We start from the raw sequence: 21,922 nt of genomic DNA, 5'->3' as shown, positions 1-21,922 counted from the left end.
AATTGATTAAACTTTTTCCACTAAATAGCACTAGTACCCGTGAAGAAAAAGACGCACTTAATAGGTATTTTGAGTTCTAGGCCGCCCTAAACGAATTATTTCCGATCTAGGATCTTGCTTTACCTCCCTGGAGTTTTTAACTTTCCTTCATGAACGTGATATAGAGCATATAAAGGTGGTCACATGGGCCCCTCAAGCCAACGGGCAAGTAGAGAGAGTGAATAGGATATAACCCCATTTGTTAGGGAAATTATCTGAACCAATAGATCAAGCAGATTAGTATAAACTGTTAAATAAAGTGGAATTGTCTATCAACAATTCCATTCAAAAACTAGTATGTTATTGTTTGGTGTCATTCAGAAAGTAGATGAATTATCAGAGTATATTGAAGACAAGTTTAGTTTAGAGCAAGATGACTTATAGTATTAGGTTGTTTGGTAATGACATACCGGTTTTTACATTCAAATTTCGCACTCCGCTTGTGAAGTCAAATATAATCATACATGGCAATGTAGTATCTCGTTTGAAAGGTATTGGTATCACCTTTAAAATGATATATAGATTGTTTACATGAGCTTCCACGTTAACAATCGATTGAAGTTCACAATCGCAGAAATTCGGGCAGTTTTGAAAATTTATTTCGCACAGGGAAAAACTGCCGCGAAATCTCGCCGACAGATTATTGCTATCTTAGGAGATAACAAACTTTCGATCCAAATCGCCGAACAGTTGTTTAGGCGATTCCGAAGTGGCAATTTTGATACCGAAACACCCAAGCCTACCTGACGACCAGTGACCGTTGATACGGATAAAATTATGGAAATAGTGGATCGAGATCGTCATGTGACTATTAGAACCATCGCAGAGGAGCTGCAACTAAGCACGGAAACAGTCCATAGGCATTTAAAGTCAAAAAATTTAACAAAAAGCTCGATGTAGGGATGCCTCATAAGTTATCCCAAAAAACCCTTTTCAACCGTGTATCAATCTGCGAATCTTTGTTGCACCGTAACAAATTCGATTCATTTCTGGATCGGTTAGTCACTGGTGATGAAAATGGATCACATATGACAACATAAAGCGTAAAAGATCCTGGTCGAAGCACGGTGAGTCGTCTCAAACGGTGGCAAAGCCAGGACTGACGGCTCAGAAGGTATTGCTGAGTGTATGGTGAGATATCAGAGGAATTATCCATTATGAAGTGTTGCCCTATGGCCAAACCATCAATTCTGACTTCTACTGTGAACAACTGGAGAGATTGAAGATTGCACTTGAACAGAAGCGGCCAGCCATGGTGAATCGTAAGGGCGTTGTGTTCAATCATGACAACGCCAGGCCCCATACATCTTTGGTGTCGCGTCACAAGCTACGGGAGCTTGGTTGGGAAGTGTTAATGCATCCACCTTATAGTCCGGACATTGCCCCAAGCGATTACCATCTGTTTTTGGCCATGCAAAATTTTTTCGATGGACAAAAAATGAGTTCAAGGGAGGATTGTGAAAATCGAATCGCTGAGTTTTTTGCCAGTAGGGACAAGGACTTCTTTAGGAGAGGCATATACAAGTTACCATCAAAATGGCAGAAAATCATCGAAGACAACGGTATATAAAGCACTAAAATCGGACAATGCTAACTATGTTAATATCGTCGTCAAAAATCAATAAAGAAACCGGTATGTCATTACCAAACAACCTGATATATTTACACCGACCTGAGTCAGTCACCTATCGAAATCGAAGGCAAGCCACATGTTTGTACTACAAAACTTGTGTTATTGCGTTAGTTTTTGACAGCTTGTTTAAAATTATTTGAAACAAACAAAAAATTACGAAAATGAACAACGACGAAAACGCGATATAAACATATCAGCAATGGAGCAACATAAAGATGAAGTTCATGGATTTGTGTGGGATGTCTCCAGCAACCTTCGGGGACCTTCAAAATTCAGGGATTGCCTTGAACGCCTTGAGATCCTCTGTGGAATATCGCACTATAGCGAGGTCTCTTGCCGTATCCAGCAAAAGTGTGCAATAAGGAAGTAGAGGGACAACCTTATTACGAATTAGGAAATGCATTAGGCAAGCGGTGGCCGTACATTTCCAATAAATACTTGTATATACATTTTAAATTTTTATTTTAATTGTTTGTTTTATGTTTGTTTCTGTCTTCCTGATGAAGCAGAGTCCGCTTTTTTTCTTCTACCAATTCTTCCAATTGGTCATGACAATTCATTCACTGGCCAGTCTCAAGAATGGACGACTGGCTAAGACATTTTCCGTCCAAGTCCCTAGAAGTGCCCCCAACGACAGCTCTTCTTCTTCACACATTGTGTGACACACAAAATTTTTTATCGGGCATTTTTGAAATTAGATCTTTCGATCGCTGCTGCCAGTCGTGGTCGATAAGCTGACGGGGTTAGGGGGTCTCCCTCGCCCTTGCTTATCAGAACCAACCGTTGCAGCTTCCAAGTGTCTTGGAATTTCCCGCTGGTAATGCACGCGTTATATGTACATATTCAACAGGATTTGGGGTCTGTTCTTCGCCATCGCTATTAGGACTTCTGATGGAATGTTATCGGGCCCTGGGGCCTTCTTCCTTTCTAAGGTTTTTGCCGCTTTCAGTAGCTCGTCCTCTGTGAAGAGCTCGATCTGATTTTTGGCTATCGGTGGAGTAGTTCCCGCTATGCTATTTGTATGGCCGGAAAATAGTGTTTTGACTATATGGTCTATTTGCTCTTCCTCCAATTCAGGTGTTGGGTTTCTTGTTCTTAGCTTCTTTATCACGATTTTATATCCCATCCCACATGGGTCACTGTTGACATCGTTACAGAGGCGGTTTCATATCTCCGTTTTGCTTTTTCGGATGGCAGTATTTAAGTCCTTCTTGGATTTCTTAAATTGGTACTCCTCTTCTGTAAAGATTCCTCTCCGTCTAGCCCTCGTAAGGCGGTGTCTGTTTTTTATATGTACACGCTTCTCTGAGAGCTTTTATCTCATCGGTCCACCAGTACGCTTCTTGTCTTTGTCTGCGAGGATGGCCCATTTTAGGCATTGCAAGCCTGCCTTATGGTTGTCATGTTATATTTAAATAATTAAAAATATTGATATATTGATGTTTTAACGTATTTGTCACATCCCTATTTATTTTACTGGCTCTTAGAGCTGTAAAAACATCACGACATCAAGCCAGATGAAAATTTTTCTCTCCACCTAAAAAATCTTAAAAAGTTGAAATTTCCCCAAAAAAAAAACAGTTTTCCCCCAAAAATTAAAAAAATCTTTTTTTTTTTTTTTTTTGTTAAATACAAAGAAAAAACATCTTTTTACTTTATTTTAATGTTTTTTTATACATATGCATCGAGAACATACCAATTTAAAAAAAACCCTAAACTTTCCCCCTAAAAAACACCTACATCTAGAGGGAAAACCACTAATAGGGTCTTCCCACACAACGTTAAAGCACATTCACCGTCCGTTGAACAAACGGTCCATAAGGTTTTGCCGTTCCGAATTTTCCCAAATGGGCCGCCGTTAGATTACATTAAAATCTAAACACGGTTTGTTTGGCGATAGTTAGGCGATACTTTTTCGGTGCAACTCTGATTCTTATTCTTAATTTGACCATTCACCACGAAAATGTAAACAAACTTGGCGAGGAACAAATGAGATATGGAATTTAAAACGTGGCGCCAAAGCTACAAGCATGCCCAAAATAGTTGGCGTTTTTTCTGTATATTCTTGCCCCAATATGTCCTCAATTGTTACTATTTAATATAAACCGCCTAACTCTACCTTATTTTAAAGATTTTGGATGCCTATACCACCTATAGACACTCTTCGGGGAATTTGCTCTTTGTTAGAGAAAAATCATTAGAAAAACTAAAATTCCTTGTCATTTAATTCATTTAAATTTATTGCGGATAAATTCTGACGCAATCTGTGCCTTTTGCTGTTGTACAACAGCCAAAATAGTTGGTAAATGTTCCATTTCAAATTTGCAACTGCCAATTCGACAGTCTTTGTTTACGTTTTCATGAGCCACAGCTGATCGATCAGCTGTTCGGATGCGGATGCACTTTAACGCAGCTCTGTGTGAACACGAGTTTCGCATCTGCGAAAAATCCCAAACGTTCCTCACAGATGCGCTGTGTGGGAAGACCGTATAAAGAAATGCCTTAAACGCCATAAAAGGTTCTTGTTCATGGCGTTTCATTGCTTTTCCTTAATTTTTTTGATCACACTGGTTACCGAGCAAAATACATAGCGATTTAATGGTGGAAAAAATAAATCGCGCAGCACAGACACAATCGATATCGATATTACTGTCGAGTAGAGATGTCAAACTACCGGTAATCGCACCATCGGTAGTTACGAGTTTTTTTTGCAAACTATCGATACTATCGCGATAGTACCGACATTAAAAAATTTCTTTAAAAAGGAGATATTCCATTAATAAAATACTCAAAAAAGTTGAGGGTATATATTAATTTAGAGATTTTTAAGAGTAAAGATATAATATAGTAAAAGTCTTAAAATATATATAAATAGTCGGACAGTTTTAATTTCTTGTAATATATATATTTTTCTTCCTGTATTTCATTGTTTGGTTTCAAGCTTAATAATAACAAAAATAAAAAAATAACAAAAGATTCATATTTTATATCTTAAAAAAGAAATAATATTAAAGCGGTCCTTGCACTATTCAAAAATAATGTATGAGATCAGAGTTAACGTTTAACAGTCAGATATCCACAAATTTTTGTTTATAAACAACAGTTTATCAACTATTTTTTGTTTCAAATTGGATCTACGATCGGAAATTATTTCTCCTGCCTTCAAAAACATTCTTTCCGACTCGGTTGACGTCGCTGGAACAAAAAAAAAAAAAAAAAATTATATAGAGGCGATACTACCGCGATTGTTTTCAAACTACCGATAGTGGAAGCTGAATCCAAACCATCGGTACTATCGATAGTACCACCGGTAGTTTGACATCTCTACTGTCGAGATTGTTACAGCTCTACTGGATCTCTATTATTTATTTGGTCGCAATGATAATGTTGTTAACAGGGACAAAGATGTTCCGAGTTGCAAATTTACCGATAGGTATGTATGGATTTGTAATATTACGCTTATTACATTTAGAGCAACATACTGCGCTCACACAATAGTTGCTAGAAGTAAAAAAGGGATATATGTACATACGACATTGTATACATACGTACATATTTATATATGTATGTATGTACATATGTACCTATTTTATATTTTTTTCTACGTCGCAATAAATTTTCAGTACTCTTCTCTGTGATTCAAAAAATCACTTTAGGACAAGCTACATATGTACATATGTATATGTATGCATATGTATACATACCCTTCAGTTCCAGAATTCCTCGCCCGTCCAATTCCTCGCGGTATGTTCGAAAAACAAAAACAAATTACATGGGCCTCGTTCAGCGAAGTTCGAAACAAAATAGCCGAAACAAATTCTACCTACGCTCGGCTACTGCCGAGGGCTTCACGAAGTTCGTTCTTCATATTTGTTATTGTTTTCGATCTACGTTCGGAGTAGCGGTTGCGAGAATTCGTAAATTAGAGAGAGATGGAGATGGAAGGAAGGGAGGAAAGAAAATTGGTGTCAAAAACAAAGAGTATTGCACCGACGTGAGAATGACCTTTTTAAAATAAGTAGAGTTATTTAAAAATATTTAAGATTATATTTAATTAATTTTTACGTATAAAATCGTGTGGGATATGAGCACGTAAGAAAATGTGCTTTAGACATGGCCGAAATGTTCATGTTTGATTATTGGCCCTTTGTGAATCTAATTGCAAGGCATTGCCTTGTCGGCTATACCCTGACACGCGCGAGAATTTTCGGTCTTCGGTTTTGTCTTCTAATTCTCTTTGCATTTTGAGTTGACTGCTGTTGCATTCAGATGTGTTTTGCGTATAGTTGCGTAAAAATGAAATATTATAAGGTAAGTGGAACTTATTTGCATTCAATTATTAATTTTAATTGCAGAATTGACGATTAAAATGGATGCGACTTCAACCTAGACGGTGTGAATGGGATTCAGTACGGATTTACAAAGTTTTTTTATCCAGTTTAAGTTGGTATGTACAGCAATTTACAAAATGATTCAAAAATATGTATGTACTTATGTATTTAATTTACAGATAAAACAAGTTTCTTAAAGGACCCAGCAGCCGGCAAAGGAGACTCGTGACACGCACTTATGTACATACATATGTACATATGTATGTACATATGTACATATGTATACATGTTTAATTTTGGAGAACAATTTAATGCTACCAAAAAAGTGAAGATAAATAAAAACATGCAATCCATAAATAAATAAGGAATAAATTACATCGGATTTTTACTAGGAAGGGGGGGGGGATTTTTCAGGAATTTTCTATAGATTTTCATCTGGGATTCCTGGCGGATTCCGCTAGCGAATCCCGCGGGATTCCGCAATGATTTTCTCGGGATTCCTCGACGATTCCTCTAGCGATTCCCGCAAGATTCTTCGACGGTTCCCCCAGCGATTCCTTGACGAATCGTGCACGATTATCTTTCGAAATTCCCGGTGACTTTCCCTGGCGATTCCTGGCGGATTCTTGGCGAATTTCGAATTCGTGGCTGGGATCACCTTTTGTATGGAAATTCCTCGAAGTTTTTTATGAACGTTCCCTGACGATTCGTCAGGGATCTATTTCGGTTCCGTGAGGAATCGTAGGGGAATCGTTGAGGAACGGAACTGAAGGGTATGTACATATGAACAAATGTATCTGGTAAGGTTCAGTTCCATTCAAGGAACCGAAACATTTCCCTAAGGAATCGTTAGGGAGCGTTCATACAGGTCGGCGACGAATTTTCATACAACGAGTACTCCCAGCCACGAATTCGAAATTCCCCCAAGAATCCCCTGGGAAAGTCCCTGAAATTTTCAAAAAATAATCCTGCAGGAATCGTCGAGGAATCCTAGAGGAAAATATTTAGAAAATTTCTGAAAAATCCCCTTTCCTATAAAAATCCGATGTAATTTATTCCTTATTTATTTATGGATTGCATATTTTTATTTATGTTCCCTTTTTTTTAAACATTACATTTTTCTTCATAAATAAACATATATGAACATACATATCGACGCATTTCGGCGAAAGTATCGTATGTAGCTTTTTTTTCGAAATTGAGATTTTTATGCAAAATTGTTAGGCACCACAGGTTAGTGAGACATTACCTGTGAAATATTATAACTGAAACCCCTATAAAAATTAAGTTTCAATTTTGTCTTTTCTATAGTGCTTCCTAAGAGATTAAATCACAAAAAAGGTCCTGTAAAATTGGATTTTTCGACATACGATACATTCGCGGAAATGCGTCGATATGTTCATAAGTGCGTGTCACGGGCCTCTGCCGGCTGGGCAGGGTACTTTAAGAATTTTTTATCTGTAAATTAAATACATAAGTACATACATATTTTTGAATCATTTTGTAAATTGCTGTACATACCAACTTAAACTGGATAAAAAAAACTTTGTAAATCCGTACTAAATCCCATTCACACCGTCTAGGTTGAAGTCGCATCCATTTTTATCGTCAATTCTGCAATTTAAATTATTAATTGAATGCAAATAACTTCCACTTACCTTATAATATTTAATTTTTACGCAGTTTGAAAAAATACGCAAAACACTTCTGAATGCTACAGCAAATGCAAAGAGAATTATAAGTCAAAACCAAAGACCGAAAATTCTCGCGCGTATAGCCGACAATGCAATGCCTTGTAATTAGATTCACAAAGGGCCCATAATCAAACATGAATATTTCGGATATGTCTAATAGGGTCTTCCCACACACCGTCAAAGCGCATCCACCGTCCGTTGAACAAACGGTCCATAAGGTTTTGCCGTTCCGAATTTTCCCAAATGGACCGGCAGCAAAGCGCTTCTAAATCTAACGACCGTTTGTTGGCAATAGTTAGGCGATAGTTTTTCGGTGCAACTCTGATTTATTATTCTTAACAGTGAAAATTTGACCAACACTACGAAAATGTAAACAACGTTGGAGAGGAACAATTAAAAAATTAAATTTAAAATGTGGCGCCAAAGCTACAAACATGCCCGAAATAGTTGTTGGTGTTTTTCTGTATATTCTTGCCCCAAAATGTCCCCAATTTTTACTATTTATTAGATTTTGGATGCCTATACCACCTAAAGACACTCTTCGGGGAATTTGCTCTTTGTTAGAGAAAAATCATTCGAGAAATTAAAATTCCTTGTCATCTTGTTAATTTAAGTTTAGTGCGAATAAATTCTGACGCAATCTGTGGTTTTGCTGTTGTTAAACAGCCAAAATAGTTAATAAACTATTCATTTTACTCTCACATTGGCCGCTTCTGCCATCATTGTTTACGTTTTCATGAGCCACAGCTGATCGATCAGCTGTAATCGGATGCAGATGCACTTTGACGCAGCTCTGTTGGAACACGAGTTTCGCATCTGCGAAAAACCCCAACCGTTCCTCACAGATGCGTTTAGTGGGAAGACAGTATAAAGTAGATCTTCTTACGTGCTTATATATCACACGGTTTAATACGTAAAAACTAATTAAATATAATCTTAAATATTTTTAAATAATCCAACTTATTTTAGCGCCTCTTGAATAATCGCGTTGCAATAATCGAAAAAGTCATGTTTGCAAAAACGATTTTAACCGTAGTTATTCGACAGAAAATTTCCCTAGGATTCAGAATCTGCAATAAAATTCGTTATTTCAGTGCGAAAGTGCCCTCTTTTTAAAAAAATGTTGTGGTGAAACGGCTAAAGTTAGTTTAACAAATAAATACCATATAATAACACAACATTTGAACAGTTTTTGATACATTTTGTATTGCAAAATATTTAGAGACAGAGGAGTTACAGGGAATCTCCCGGGTCGCCTCCAAAAAAAGTTGGTTTGCGGTGTACATCCTAACAGAATCATCCGATCTACAAAAATTATACCTCATTCGTTAAAGCATAAGTGATCCGAGGTATTCACGTAGCGTTTTTTTTTTAATTTTTCCCCGATTTTTTTTATAAAATTTGAAGTCAAAACACCGATTTTTGACTAAAAAATTAAGTTAATAATAATATATATTCAAATTCAAAATTAAAAAAAGCTCGACGTGAGTACCTGTAGAAGTTATGTTCCAAATTTCAAACCGATTGGTTTAGAATATTTTGAGTTATCAAAACAGATTTACACAGATTTTCAAAATAGCATTTTTCAGGAGAGCGCTTTAAACTTTGTGATTCTCATGCATTGAACACTAACCGACATTCGTTCAACTCTGCATAACTTCGTCAATTTTCCTATGAGCGATGTAAAACTTGGACACAATATTCTTAAGATAACCTTGAACCTTTAATAAAAAAATTAAATACCTTACCCTCCCTTAATAAACTAATAAAGAACCTAAAAGAAACGGCACTTTGGTTTGGGCTGGTACAGGTTAATCGCTACCTTCCAGGTATCAATTTTTTTAAAATTTTTCTGCCTAAAGTGGTCTATAACTTCTGAATCCGATGAAAGCCACCGACTACACTATGTCTATAAGCTACGTGGATCTTTCCTGGACCAGAATTAACTTTCACCGGCTGCGTCGAGCTGCGTCTGCGAAAATTCAACGACATAAACCAAAACTACTCAGGGTTAAATATACTAAAATACCGACACAATTTCATACAATTCAAAAAAGTATACTAACTGTAGCGCGCTTGGTTTTGTGGCGGTTACACTTTGAATTAAAAAAAAAAGACAACATTTTTTTTCAGTTTAAAATAAAAATAAAAAATAAAATAAAATATATTTTTAAAAAATGGTCTTCAATGAAAACAAATTTTTTTTAAATTTATTTTTTTTTACTTTGATACCCTATAAAAAGGCGAATTAGTGGGCGTGGCACATTTTCCAATACATATGTAAATTTTACAACAATTACATGTCAAATGGCGTTTAAATTATTTAGTTATCTTGTTTTGATCAAAAGTTATGATTTTTGCACTATGTACAGTACATATCAAGTGGAACTTGCGACACCAAGCACGTGCTTGTTCTGTTAGCAGTTAGTAGGCGCGAAGGAAATAAATAAAAAAGAATGCGAGGAAACTACTACTGGCGTGCTGCCGGATTCGTTGCATGAATGCGTACTAAGTGGGTTAAGATTAAAGTTTTTAGTTTGGGGAGGCTATCATCATTAGATATTATGGTGTACAAATCACAGTTGTTGCTAAAATGTGTAGGTGTCATTTTATTGGCAGCATACAGCCCCAACGCTTCAAAGCTATCTAATAAGTAACTTTCGTTTAGAATGTTACTATTCAAGTCTCCAACTAGGATAACGTCATCATATAAAGCTGATAATTCGCTAATAGTTTCCATAAGGGGATCAAAGTCTATTGTGCGATTTGGACCATATGTGCAACCAATTAGCACTTTATTGTAGAGAAATTTATTGGCTACTTCTAAAATAATATATTAAATTTTGCTGTCATTGGTAAGTAGGGTAAGTTAAAGGTACGTTTAACATATATAGCGACACCACCAGCATGACCAACACGGTCTGAACGAAACAAAACATAACCCTCACAATCAATCAAAATATTAGACAAATCAGACGTATATCTACTCAGATACACAGATAACATCAACATTAGACTGGACAAAGAGTAACCTGAACTCGTCAATTTGTTTAAATAGGCTCAGTGCATTTATGTGAACTACTTATATACCCCTTTTTTAATTAGATAAAACTCGAGTCTTAGAAACTAATCTGACATAAAATAAGTAGCTAAATTTAAGAGCGAAAGCTCTCCGAAACAGCAGGCTGGTCATCAAGGCACCCATTCGGCTGAAGAGCGGGCGAAGAGGAGAGAGTAAGAGCAGAACGGGATCCACTGTCGTTATCAGCTAATCTCAAAAGCTCATCCATATGTTCAATGCAATGTATATTCTCACTCCCTTTGCATCGGACATGGACAAGTCCACGGCGAGTAAATACGGCATTTAAGACCTTATGCTTTTTTGGTCTCATTGCTTCTTTGTTCTCTCTGAAGTTGCTCGTTTATGAAAATTGGCGCATCAGAATCAAGACCCACGAACTTTAAGCTCGGTTTCGATTTTGATTCACGCCGATAAGCTGCAGTTGATCGTAGCAGCATGACTTTCTCACGCGCATTTTCCATTTTTATGATGATGATCAGGTCCACATTACTTTTCTGCGACTTACGGGCCCGGAAAATGTCCCGAACTCGATGCGGAAGAGTGATGTGAAGTGAGAATAAAGTGCGTAAGTTCTCGCCTTCAGAGTAGGGCACGCCATGCATGCGTAAATCAAACGCGTTGTTGGCTATATTTTGAGCAGCCAGCTTAGCCTCTACAGTGCCCACTCTCTCTCTCTCATTGCACGCATATCCGCGACCTCCCGGTGCAAGTGTTCAACGCGCGCACAGCTGTTCCCGTTGCGAGCGTTGATCAGCTACCTCCCGCTCCAGGTTGGAGACCCTCACGCCCGTCTGCTTGACCTCACCCGCTATGGGGTGAGGGTACTGAGGATGCGCATTTCAGCTTCCCTTACTAGACCGGAAATTGCTTCGGTCTGCTCCTGAAACCGTATCTTGATGAGCTCCAGCATCTGCGGTGAGGGGGCATCGGAGAGGCGCTCAGCTGCTCCAGTGTCTTTCCGCAGGCATTTGTTGGACGTCGACGTTATCTATTTGTAAGTGTATGAAGTTTTTGCAGTGTAGCGTTTTCGGTGTATTGGAGTAGTGTGTTTCTATCAGTATTAGTGTATTAGTGGTGTGGGCAGCAAAACGACAAAAAACTTTGCAACTTGTTTCCGTGTATTGGAGTAGTGTGATTGTCAGTGTTAGTGTAAAGTGGTGTGGGCAGAAAACGACAAGACTTTGCAGCTAGTTTGCTGTTGGAGACTTGCACACACACACAGGCCCAACGTTGTTTACTGGCGTTATTTAATTTGGCAATAAAGCAAAAAGTTTTGTTTTGAAATGCAGTTGCAGATTATATTTTAATTCAAGAATAGTTTATGTCACGATTAGCACATCAAAAATATTTATTTGTATACTAATTCGCTGCTACAAATTGAATTAGTTCGGAGCACTGTAAAACACGACCGCTCTCTTCCGCTGTTTTTCTTATGTTGCGGCCTATTTTATGGTTTAAAACAGCGATGGGCACGCCGTGACTCAATTTGCTCACGCTGCTCAAACCGTTATCTTTTTTCGGAGGCGCCAGCATGTCGCACAATTGCAGACGCACAAGTGCAGTGCTCGCGATCAGCGAACCGTGAAGATTTACAAAAACAACCACACTGACCTTTGGCGCAGGTAGCGAGGACATCCCCGCGATCCCGAGTTTGCAACAACAAAACACAAGCGACCGAACTCGCACATCGTCCCAAAAACAAGAACAATTTTAAAGGGAACTGTGCGGGTAGCGTTGTCTTCTGCACTAAAGAAAAAAGTTTGGATTTCTTTTGCAGTCGTTTTTCTTAGGCGGACATAAATGCACGTAAAAATGGCTGAAGATATTGATCTACTCAAAAAGTTTTTGTCAGTGTATTTTCTCGGCTCGCACATTCTGTGTGTCGCGTGGGTGCGACGGTTCGCAACGCTGGGGGTTGTTGTTTTTTTTTTTTTTTAGCGAGCTGCTGCTCAAACCGTTAGATCTCGTGCCCATCGCTGGTTTAAAAAGTTAGTTCCGGCCGCTGGCGGCAGAGGAGGCTCGTGACAAGCACTTATGTTATTAAAAAATATGTAGAGTTACCAAAAGAGTGAACACAAAAATATGCAATCTATAAATAAATAAGGAATAAATATATTCGGATATTTACCAGAAAGGGGGATTTTTCGAGAATATGCTAAAGTTTTCATCTGGGATTGCTGTCGGATTCCGCTTGGAATTCCTCCTGCAATTCCTGGCGAATTCCGCTTGTGATTCCCGGCGGAATTCCTATATTATACCTATTTATTTTGAAATTCCGGTCGGCTTTCAACATTACGAATGTTCTGGGGGAATTCCTATAGAATTTCCTAGGAACTTTCTATGGAATTCCAACGGAACTACCTACGGAGATCCGATGGAAACATGTAAGATAGTTCCTAGACGTTTTTGCCGATCTGGTCTTTATAATAAACCAGTCGTGGAACAGGGTAGTTTTTTATCTCGTTTTTTTTTGTCGCGCCAAAATTTCGTCACCAAATGATTACAAATGCATTAGGCAAAGAAGAGAAGAAAAAACCAAAGCTTAATTCTAATGGGATATGTCCTAAAGCTCTATAAGACTTTATTTACCGCTGATTTCAAAACAGTATATAAATTAGGTTGTATTTGATTTTTGTTTTTAGTTAATGTATTAAAATATGTTAAATAATTTCAAAATCGAATTTCGAACTTCGAATTCCTGACTCATTTCGGGATTTCCGGGCGAAATTTCTTAAGGGGGGATATACATGTAAGCGGTCAAAATTTGGCCATTTTTCGTGAATTTTTTTTTATAAGAAATAGTCAAGCAATCGTCGTGAAACTTTGGATATAGTTAAAAGTAGAATCAGAGATGATAAAAAAAATTAGTTATAAACAATATTTTAGAAAATGGCGGATTTATGGAACATATGCCGTAGCGCCTCGAGCTTTGAGTTGCCGGGCTATGGACACGATAGAGCTCGTAATTCCTGTCCAAAATCCGTAAACTAAATTTTTTTCTATTCATTACACCTGTATCTTCTATTTGAACCTAAAAAACCAAAAAGAAATCAAGACAAAAAAATTAAATTTTGATTTGAAGGAAAACATGCCATTTTGAGGTGATCAGTTTTCACTTCCCACCCTCTTAAAAAATAGTAATACTCAGTTTTATAACAACCATGTAGGTTCAAATAGAAGATAATTTCATGCTGATCATAATAAAATTTGATTCACTCCGATATGTTACGTAGTTTTTTGTGAATCGTGTCCATAGCATAGGTAGAAATGCAAGAATTTAAAGCTGAGAAAAAGACGTTTAAAGTTTTTGATGTGCCCACGGTTACACTTGTGTACCTTGCGTTCATACTTGATTTGAGGTACTTAAAGTTGGAATTCGATGATGAAACTTACACAGTATATTCTTTAAGTAATAAACTATTTTTTAAACAAAAAAAAAATTTCCCAAAAAAATTTTGGTTTACATGTATATCCCCCCTTAAATCCGGGGGAATTTCGGAGGTTTCGTACTGAAGGGTACATATGTACATACATTAATATTAATAATGTTGTATGTTCACAAATCTAGCAATTCAACACTTTCACAACACTGCATCACACCAAAAATATGTCGCTGCAGTCCAAATACCTATTCCGAGTAATGTCGATGTTGCTGAGGATAGCCGTTTCTCGCCCCAGCGCGCACGGGACCAAATGTCCACAGTGATCCTGGCACAGGGGCCTATGTCAACTATCGACATCACCATCGACAACAGCTGGAAAAACGCTGTTAGCGGCACTATTGCTGAACAGGATCCCCATGTGCAATCCTATGACTGTTTTGGGTCAATCAGCCTAAACTCGGTGATGCAAAGCAATGTACCGTCCCCATTTGAGGGCTTAAATAAATTTTCGCATCTGAACATGCCCGGCGGCCAGTGGTCACAGCAATATAAGTTTACATCTCAAAATATGCAGAATTCTCACTACAGAGTCCTACGCAACAGTACTCGAGCCGATTGGGTCACCTACGATCCGAATTTCACTATCGAAAGAAATGGCAAAGGTAAGCAACTTGCGAAACTCTTATGTAAACAAAAGCACCCCATAACAAAAAAACAGCAAGAAAGGAAGATAACTTCGGCACGCCGAAGTTTGTATACCCTCGCAGCTTGCAATTGGATCGTTAAGAATCGATCCACTCTGGCCAAACTTATAGAAAAAAAGGATATATAAAAGTTGTATGTTTATACATATACAGGCCTGTTCTAATTTCCACTTCCGCAAAATTTATTCGGATTTGGATTTCCCTGACCTGTTCTAGTATTCACTTCCGAAAAATTCTTACGGATTCGTATTTCCCTCTGTTAAGTCTCTGTTAATTTGCAGGAGAAACACACGGAAACTTTCCGTGTGCCATTTAGCCGGCGGATTCAAATCCGCAAAATCAGAAATTAATTATTTTAAAATACAATGCGATTATGTATATTACAAATGTTAATTGTAATCTATTCCTTGAAGTTTTGGGAACATTATTGCATAATTGAATTAGCTAATACTAACTTACTTAATTTATAAATAATTATTTTGTGGGTGCACCTTAAAATCGGTTCGATTCTAACCTTCAACATTATTGCAAATCCGCTGCCGCTGTGTCGTATTTGAGAGGGACCATTTAAGGGTTGTCAGCGTTTCAAAAAAAACGGCATATATTTAAGATTAATTTCGAACAATTACTTTTTATGTTGTTTTACAACTAAAATATCTGCTATTAGGTAAAGTATATGAAAAAGTGTTTTTGTTTAAAATACCAGCCAATTCAATCTACAAACTGAACTAAATTTTATGCGAAGGGAATTTTTTCTAAACCCTCGGCAACTCTACTTTCGAGCATTTTGCCACCAGAACAGCTGATTGCAGTTACAAATATTTCAAAATGTTTATTTCCTGTCTTAATGCTTATTCCTTAGATTTTATTATTTAAATTAGTGCTTCATTACTATATATGAGTTGGAGACTACAGCGGGCCAAAATTTGATCAGCCCCTTTTAGCAAATCTTAGACAAGGGAATCTCTTTTGTTGAAGGCGACCAGCTGATTTTGTTTGGGAATTTAAGGGAAATTAAAAAAAAATGTCCTTAAATCACCAAGGGAAATTCGCTTATGTTAAAGGGAAATCCGCAAATGTTATCAAATTCTCTTCCGAGTGGAAACTAGAACAGGCCTGATAATACTTTAAAAAAATACTTTGAAAAACATCCAAGTTATAATTTTCATAAAATTAAAGTCGAAATTCTGGAATATTAAAAAATGACCATATCTCAAAAATATATTGCAAAAAAGTCAAGTTATAATTTTTTACTAAAAATTTGTCGATCAATTGTATGGAACGAAGCCAGCGGTAGGCTTTCAATGACCCCTATGTTACATAATCCTTATATACTTCTTTAGTTCGTCCTTTCTTAGAATACTGATCTGGCGTTTGGAAACCTCACTATGTCCATAGTCAATATTAAATTGGTCAAAAATACCTTTCTACTTTTCGCTATAGGTGCCGTAAACTGGGATGCAAACCAGAGGTTACCTTACCGTCCTATTCTAGTAAACTCCTTCTAATGAACTTACCTTCCTTAGGCCATAGAACCATATATGTATATTTAAACCTAAACTATGGTGACGTGGTATAGAGTTGCGCCACTGTAAAACTTCCTTTGAATTGCATGAACATTTTATAGCCTTTTGTGCAATTATAACGAGTTGTGCACAATAACCTTAAAAGTAGATAGCCTCCTAAACTAAAATCTTTCTCTAACCCACTTAGTTCGCTTGCTAGGAAACAATCAGGCTGCACATCAGTAGGTCATTTCCCTGTATTTTTTTTCTTTATATTCTATTGACGCGCCTACTAATTTGGTGTCAGAAGAGCAAATTAAGTGTAATGATCGTAGAGCAATACCGTCCATAAAAAGTATAAGAGCTCGTAAAATGGGGTCAATAATTTTTTATATAAGCCATTTTGTATTTTTTAAATTAAATTAACACAACAACTAACTTAACTACGAATGAAGTCTAACTATTTACAAAGTATTTATAATTGCAGACTAAAGTAGATTTCCACTGTTTGTGGGTGCTTGATATTTTTTTAAAGTGACCCCTCGTTTAACTAGTTTTTCTGCTTTTTTGATTTTAATAATTTGATTGTTTATTCCCTCTTTTACCATCGGCTCTATTTGATTTAAGATAAGTTCACCTTTTGATGCTTTATTTTGGAATAATGTTTTTCCCTCCTAAAGAGTGGATTGGTATATGGTCCAGGAATGAATATGGTGGGACTCTTTGACCATACCTTTATCCTCCTGATAACTCTGTAAAACAGCTGAATCCAATTGCGTCCTACATGGTGTGACGATGTCACCAACTCATGGATGTAAATATTATATGTAAATAGTAGAATAAGTGTAGATTTAAGGTAGATAAGCTTAGGTTACATAAACACGGCACGAAGCCACCATATACACACACACACTCATCCACGGGCCTCTGTGATACAGTATACGTACGAACTTGAGTTTTAATCGTGCTCCGCAAGTTTATCCTTTTAAGCCGGTTAAAAGCGTTAAGTATCCTGGAAATGGTACAGAAGTGCAGTGTGAGATTCCCGGGGATATAGGTACGTACCCGGATCGTTCCTGGTTTCAAATTCAATAGGCCTCAGACGCCCAAAAAATCTCGGCAACTAAAACGCCACAGGAACTTGGAGGTAAGGGGAGGGGAGAACTCTCTTCCCTGTTAACGCCTTCCACTTTCCCTTTTTACAGTTTCCCCCGCGTTTTTTTTTTGGCACGTAAACGCAGCTGATCCGAGTTTTGTGCAACGTAAACGCAGGAGCTTTTACAGCTGCGCTTAACAGCACGACATTGTTAGTGTTGAAAAGTGCTCGCGGCCAAGTTTTCCCACCTTATCTCAATTTGAATTGAAGTTATTAATTAATAAACTAATTAATTAAATTTTCTCCGAACGCCGTGTAAGGTCTCGCAGTTGGAGGCGGAAAAAGGTCACGGAATCGACTAAGCTCTATACCCCCGCTTAGGCGGTGTCCCGAACAAGGGACATCGGAAACCGAGTAGGGGCGGTATATCCCCCGTCGTAGAGCCTGGTTGAAATTCTTAGCAGCGTGGGAGCCCTGAGCTAGCCGAAAAGTCAGCCATGGAGGAGGGAAACTCCTTCATGGGCGAAACAGCAATTGCGAGGTCGCCATATCGTTATGGAGCATCTCATTTGCAAATGTCCGGCCCTAATGAGGGCAAGAATAAGATACCTAGGCACTCCAGTTCTTGCATCGCTAGAAGATGCCTCCAGGAGGAAGCCGCATAAATAGTCTCTAGGTCCATCCAGGAAATATTCCCGGATAGCTATGGGCCAAATTGGCCTATGTGTGGCCCCTCGAGGGCCGTTCGGACTAACCTAACCTAACGTAACCTAAATTGCCGGATTGATTGCTTGCATGAGTACTACGTGGGTTAAAAATAACGTTTTTAGTTTAGAAAAGTTACCTACATTAAATGTTGTGGTGTACAAATCATTGTAATATGCACAAAGAACTCAAAAGGGTTTATCCATTTCAAAGGATGTTCTACAGTAGGGTAAAACTAATGGTATAAAGGATCTAGTGTTTCTACTTGATACACGAAGAATAAGCTGACCCAACAAGTCAGCACTTTCCAACTAGATTAGATAAAGAGGGTAAGTTAATTAGTAGGCGTCGGTAGCCCCTATTTTGCATCCCAGTTTAAACCGCGTAAAGTGAAAAGTAAGAAGTTCCTTTGAACCGATTCTATGCGATTACTGTTGACGCCATACTGAGGGCTCCAAACGCAAGATCCTTATATTAAGATAGGACGAACAAGTGTAATATATAAAGATTTTTTAACATAGAGATCATTCAATTCCTTCGACCACCATTTAATGAAACCAAGCACACACCTGACTTTATTCACCATGCACGAAATATGATCGATTAAGTCGATTTTATGGTTCAGACGGACATCCAATCGTCAACTATATTAATTTTTTTCAAAGAGCAGCAGTTCAGCGTATAAGTTGCAGGTTTAGGAACGACACGGGAGAATGTCATTAGCTTGCATTTAGAGTCATTTGAAAGTTTTTCTTTTTAATTTGAATATGAGTTAATGAGTGTACCTTACATTAAAAAAAAACATGACCATTGGTTATGTAGTTTTTGTGTAAATATACCTGAAAGTCGACTAATTTACTTATTTGTATATCCTTGCAGGGTATTATAAATTCAGTCAGAAGTTTGCAACGCTGTGAAGAAGATCTTTCCGACTCCATAAAGTATATATATTCTTGATCAGCATCAACAGCCGAGTCGATCTGGCCATGCCCGTCCGTCCGTCCATCTGTCCGTTTCTACGCAAACTAGTCCCTCAGTTTTAAAGCTATCTGAATGAAACTTTTCACATAGTCTTCTATATACTCTCACTGCTATATATGTCGGAACGGGCCGGATCGAACGACTATATCATATAGCTGCCATACAAATGTTCGATAAATTTTTAGAATTATAACTTGGCTGTTTTTCAACATTTTCGCATCATTTTTAAGATATGGCCATTTTATATTATTTTTGACTTTTGGTATAAATTTTATGAAAATCGGACAACTTTATCTTATAGCTGCCATAGGAACGAAATTAATAGGGGAATTAATAGGAAAAAAAATTATAGCTTCGATGTTTTTCAGCGTATTTTCATCTACTCTGAGATATGAGCTTTTTTATTATCTTAGAATTTAGAAATTTTATGAAAATCGGACAACTATATCATACAGCTGCCATAGAAACGATCGCTAGATGTAGAGAAAATGTAAGGCAGGTATATAAAACTGTAACTGTCAAATGTAAAATGTTATGAAACTCTGTTTTGTGTGTTTTCAGCATTTAAATTTTTAATATAAATATCAAAACCAATCTGCAAAGGTATACAAACTTTGGCGTGCCGAAATTAGCTTCCTTTCTTGTTTGTTGTATAATGCATACACGGAAAACAATTTCGACTTTGAATGCTCATATTTTCCACAAAAAAAATGTAAAAAGTTTTTGGTTACAGATTCGGAATCCCTGGGAAATTCTCTGTCGAATTTGTATTGTTAAAAACGATTTTGCGATTATGAATTTTCCTATTTTTGCAACGGCTTTTGTTCGAGAGGCGCTACTGTGCGTCGTGTGTAAATTCAATCTTTGGTTCAGCTTTATTGGGCTGCACACATGGAACTAAATTGAAGCTTAAGCAGAAAGCTCATCCAGCAGCGGCGGTACAATGGGCCACGTACCTAAACAGTGAACATGACTTTTCCTATTTTTGCAACGCTATTTGTTGGCGAGGAAAAGAAGAAAAGGAAATGCAAAAAAAAAAAAAAAAGAAAAGTAAGTGATTTAAAGCAGTTTATATTGAATAAGTAGTTAAAACTAAACAAGTGGATTGGTGTAGTAGATTGGTCTAATCATTATTTACACATTGCCTTACCGTATTTTTAATTAAATACACCCCTTTTAATTAAACATACGGTGAGGCAATACGTAAATAATGATTAGACCAATCTACTACACCAATCCACTTGTTTAGAGGCTTACGTTCAGTATTATCAAAATAAGGAGACTGTTTTGGGAGCTGCCAAAATTGCACTTTTTAAATACTTTTGAGGGCCCAAATTTCCCATTCCCATTTTTATTTAATTTTTTCTTTATCTTTGCAGCGAAATAAACATTCAGCTTGGTCTGAAAAATTTGCCCCTTCGACGAAGAAACTACCCACAGGAAAGAAAGTCTGCACTTGCTAACTAGGCATCCAAAAGCCAAAACTCTAGGCAAATATAAAATTGTACACACATATATCAGAACGGAGCAGGTTGGAAAAGTAGGGCAACAATAAAAAAAAAAAATAAATCGGAAAAATTAAAATTTACATTAGCTCGTCTTTGTGAACATCTTCGAATATTTTCTATTATAAAGATAATATTTAAGATTTTAAAATATTTGTATTTTTTTGTTAAATCTGACGGCATTATTATATGGAACCATTGGATCGATCGGTAAATGTATAATAATATTAAATGGTATAGGTAAATGTAAATAGAATCGACTTTACTTCCATGTTTTTCAACACATTAACGCTGTGATGATATTTTTTTACAATTTCATAAGTAAGCTAGCTTCGGCGTACCTATTTAATTGGCAGTGCCGTAGCAATTCTGTTTTGCGTGGAGGGTGTGAGGTGAAAATGGTTAAAAACCATGGTTCAAAATGATAAACGAATTGTGAAATATACAAAAACATCTCTTCATTCTTCTTCTTCTTCATTCTTTTATAATTCATTAATTTGTTTCCCTTCTGGCTATTTCCAACTTCGATTTCATATATGAGAAAAATGTGAGCTGCGGCGGAAAACTCGTTGTTGGGGGCGGCGCTTCCTTTCTTCGGAAAAAAGTGGTGGTTCAGAGAGTGGAAAATTCCCACGGCGCAAGCGAAGTATTGGCGAAGTAGAAATAAAAAGCGGGGGCGTCGTGGGTGAATTCAAGCGTAGTCGATCAGCTTTATTTCGCTGCATACATGGAACTGATTTTTTTATACCCTTGCAGGGTATTATAATTTCAGTCAGAAGTTTGCAACGCAGTGAAGGAGACGTTTCCGACCCTATAAAGTATATATATTCTTGATCAGCATCAACAGCCGAGTCGATCTAGCTATGTCCGTCTGTCCGTCTGTCTGTCTGTCTGTCTGTCTGTCTGTCTGTTTCTACGCAAACTAGTCCCTCAGTTTTAAAGCTTTCTGAATGAAACTTTGCATATAGTCTTCTATATGCTCTCACTGCTATATATGTCGGAACGGGCCGGATCGGACGACTATATCATATAGCTGCCATACAAATGTTCGATAAATTTTTAGAAAAAAAATTATAACTTTGCTGTTTTTTAACATTTTTGCACAATTTTTTAGATATGGCCATTTTATATTATTTCAGAATTTTGGTAAAAATTTTATGAAAATCGGACGACTATATCTTATAGCTGCCATAGAAACGATAGGGAAATTAATAGGAAACAAATTATAACTTCGTTGTTTTTCAACGTATTTTCATCTACTTTG

The 21,922-nt window shown here is 37.2% G+C and overlaps 1 protein-coding gene and 1 long non-coding RNA gene across 4 annotated transcripts; both read left to right on the top strand.

Moving 5' to 3' along the window:
* The first annotated feature begins 4,958 nt into the window (after nt 1-4,958).
* On the top strand, nt 4,959-20,809 carry LOC108083983 (uncharacterized). Of its 2 annotated transcripts, XR_011444467.1 has the most exons (4): nt 4,959-5,105; nt 14,348-14,824; nt 19,887-20,203; nt 20,533-20,741. XR_011444467.1 is itself a non-coding variant. In XM_041777435.2 (3 exons), exons 1-3 carry the CDS (start codon nt 5,051-5,053, stop codon nt 20,538-20,540), a joined length of 540 nt encoding a protein of 179 aa, XP_041633369.1. In that variant the 5' UTR covers nt 4,960-5,050; the 3' UTR covers nt 20,541-20,809. The 2 variants fall into 2 exon arrangements, 1 of the variants encoding a protein (XP_041633369.1); XM_041777435.2 differs by lacking the exon at nt 19,887-20,203 and having other exon boundaries at nt 4,960-5,105; nt 20,533-20,809.
* On the top strand, nt 5,916-6,378 carry LOC138927845 (uncharacterized). 2 transcript variants are annotated; one of them, XR_005991331.2, is made up of 3 exons: nt 5,916-5,983; nt 6,028-6,119; nt 6,183-6,378. It is a non-coding gene; the product is annotated as an uncharacterized lncRNA (long non-coding RNA). The 2 variants fall into 2 exon arrangements; XR_005991332.2 differs by having other exon boundaries at nt 5,924-5,957.
* Nucleotides 20,810-21,922: the final 1,113 nt, after the last annotated feature.

Source organism: Drosophila kikkawai, chromosome 2R (assembly GCF_030179895.1).
Source record: "Drosophila kikkawai strain 14028-0561.14 chromosome 2R, DkikHiC1v2, whole genome shotgun sequence".
Classification (NCBI taxonomy): Eukaryota; Metazoa; Arthropoda; class Insecta; order Diptera; family Drosophilidae; genus Drosophila; species Drosophila kikkawai.
This window is presented reverse-complemented; position numbering and strand designations above follow the sequence as displayed.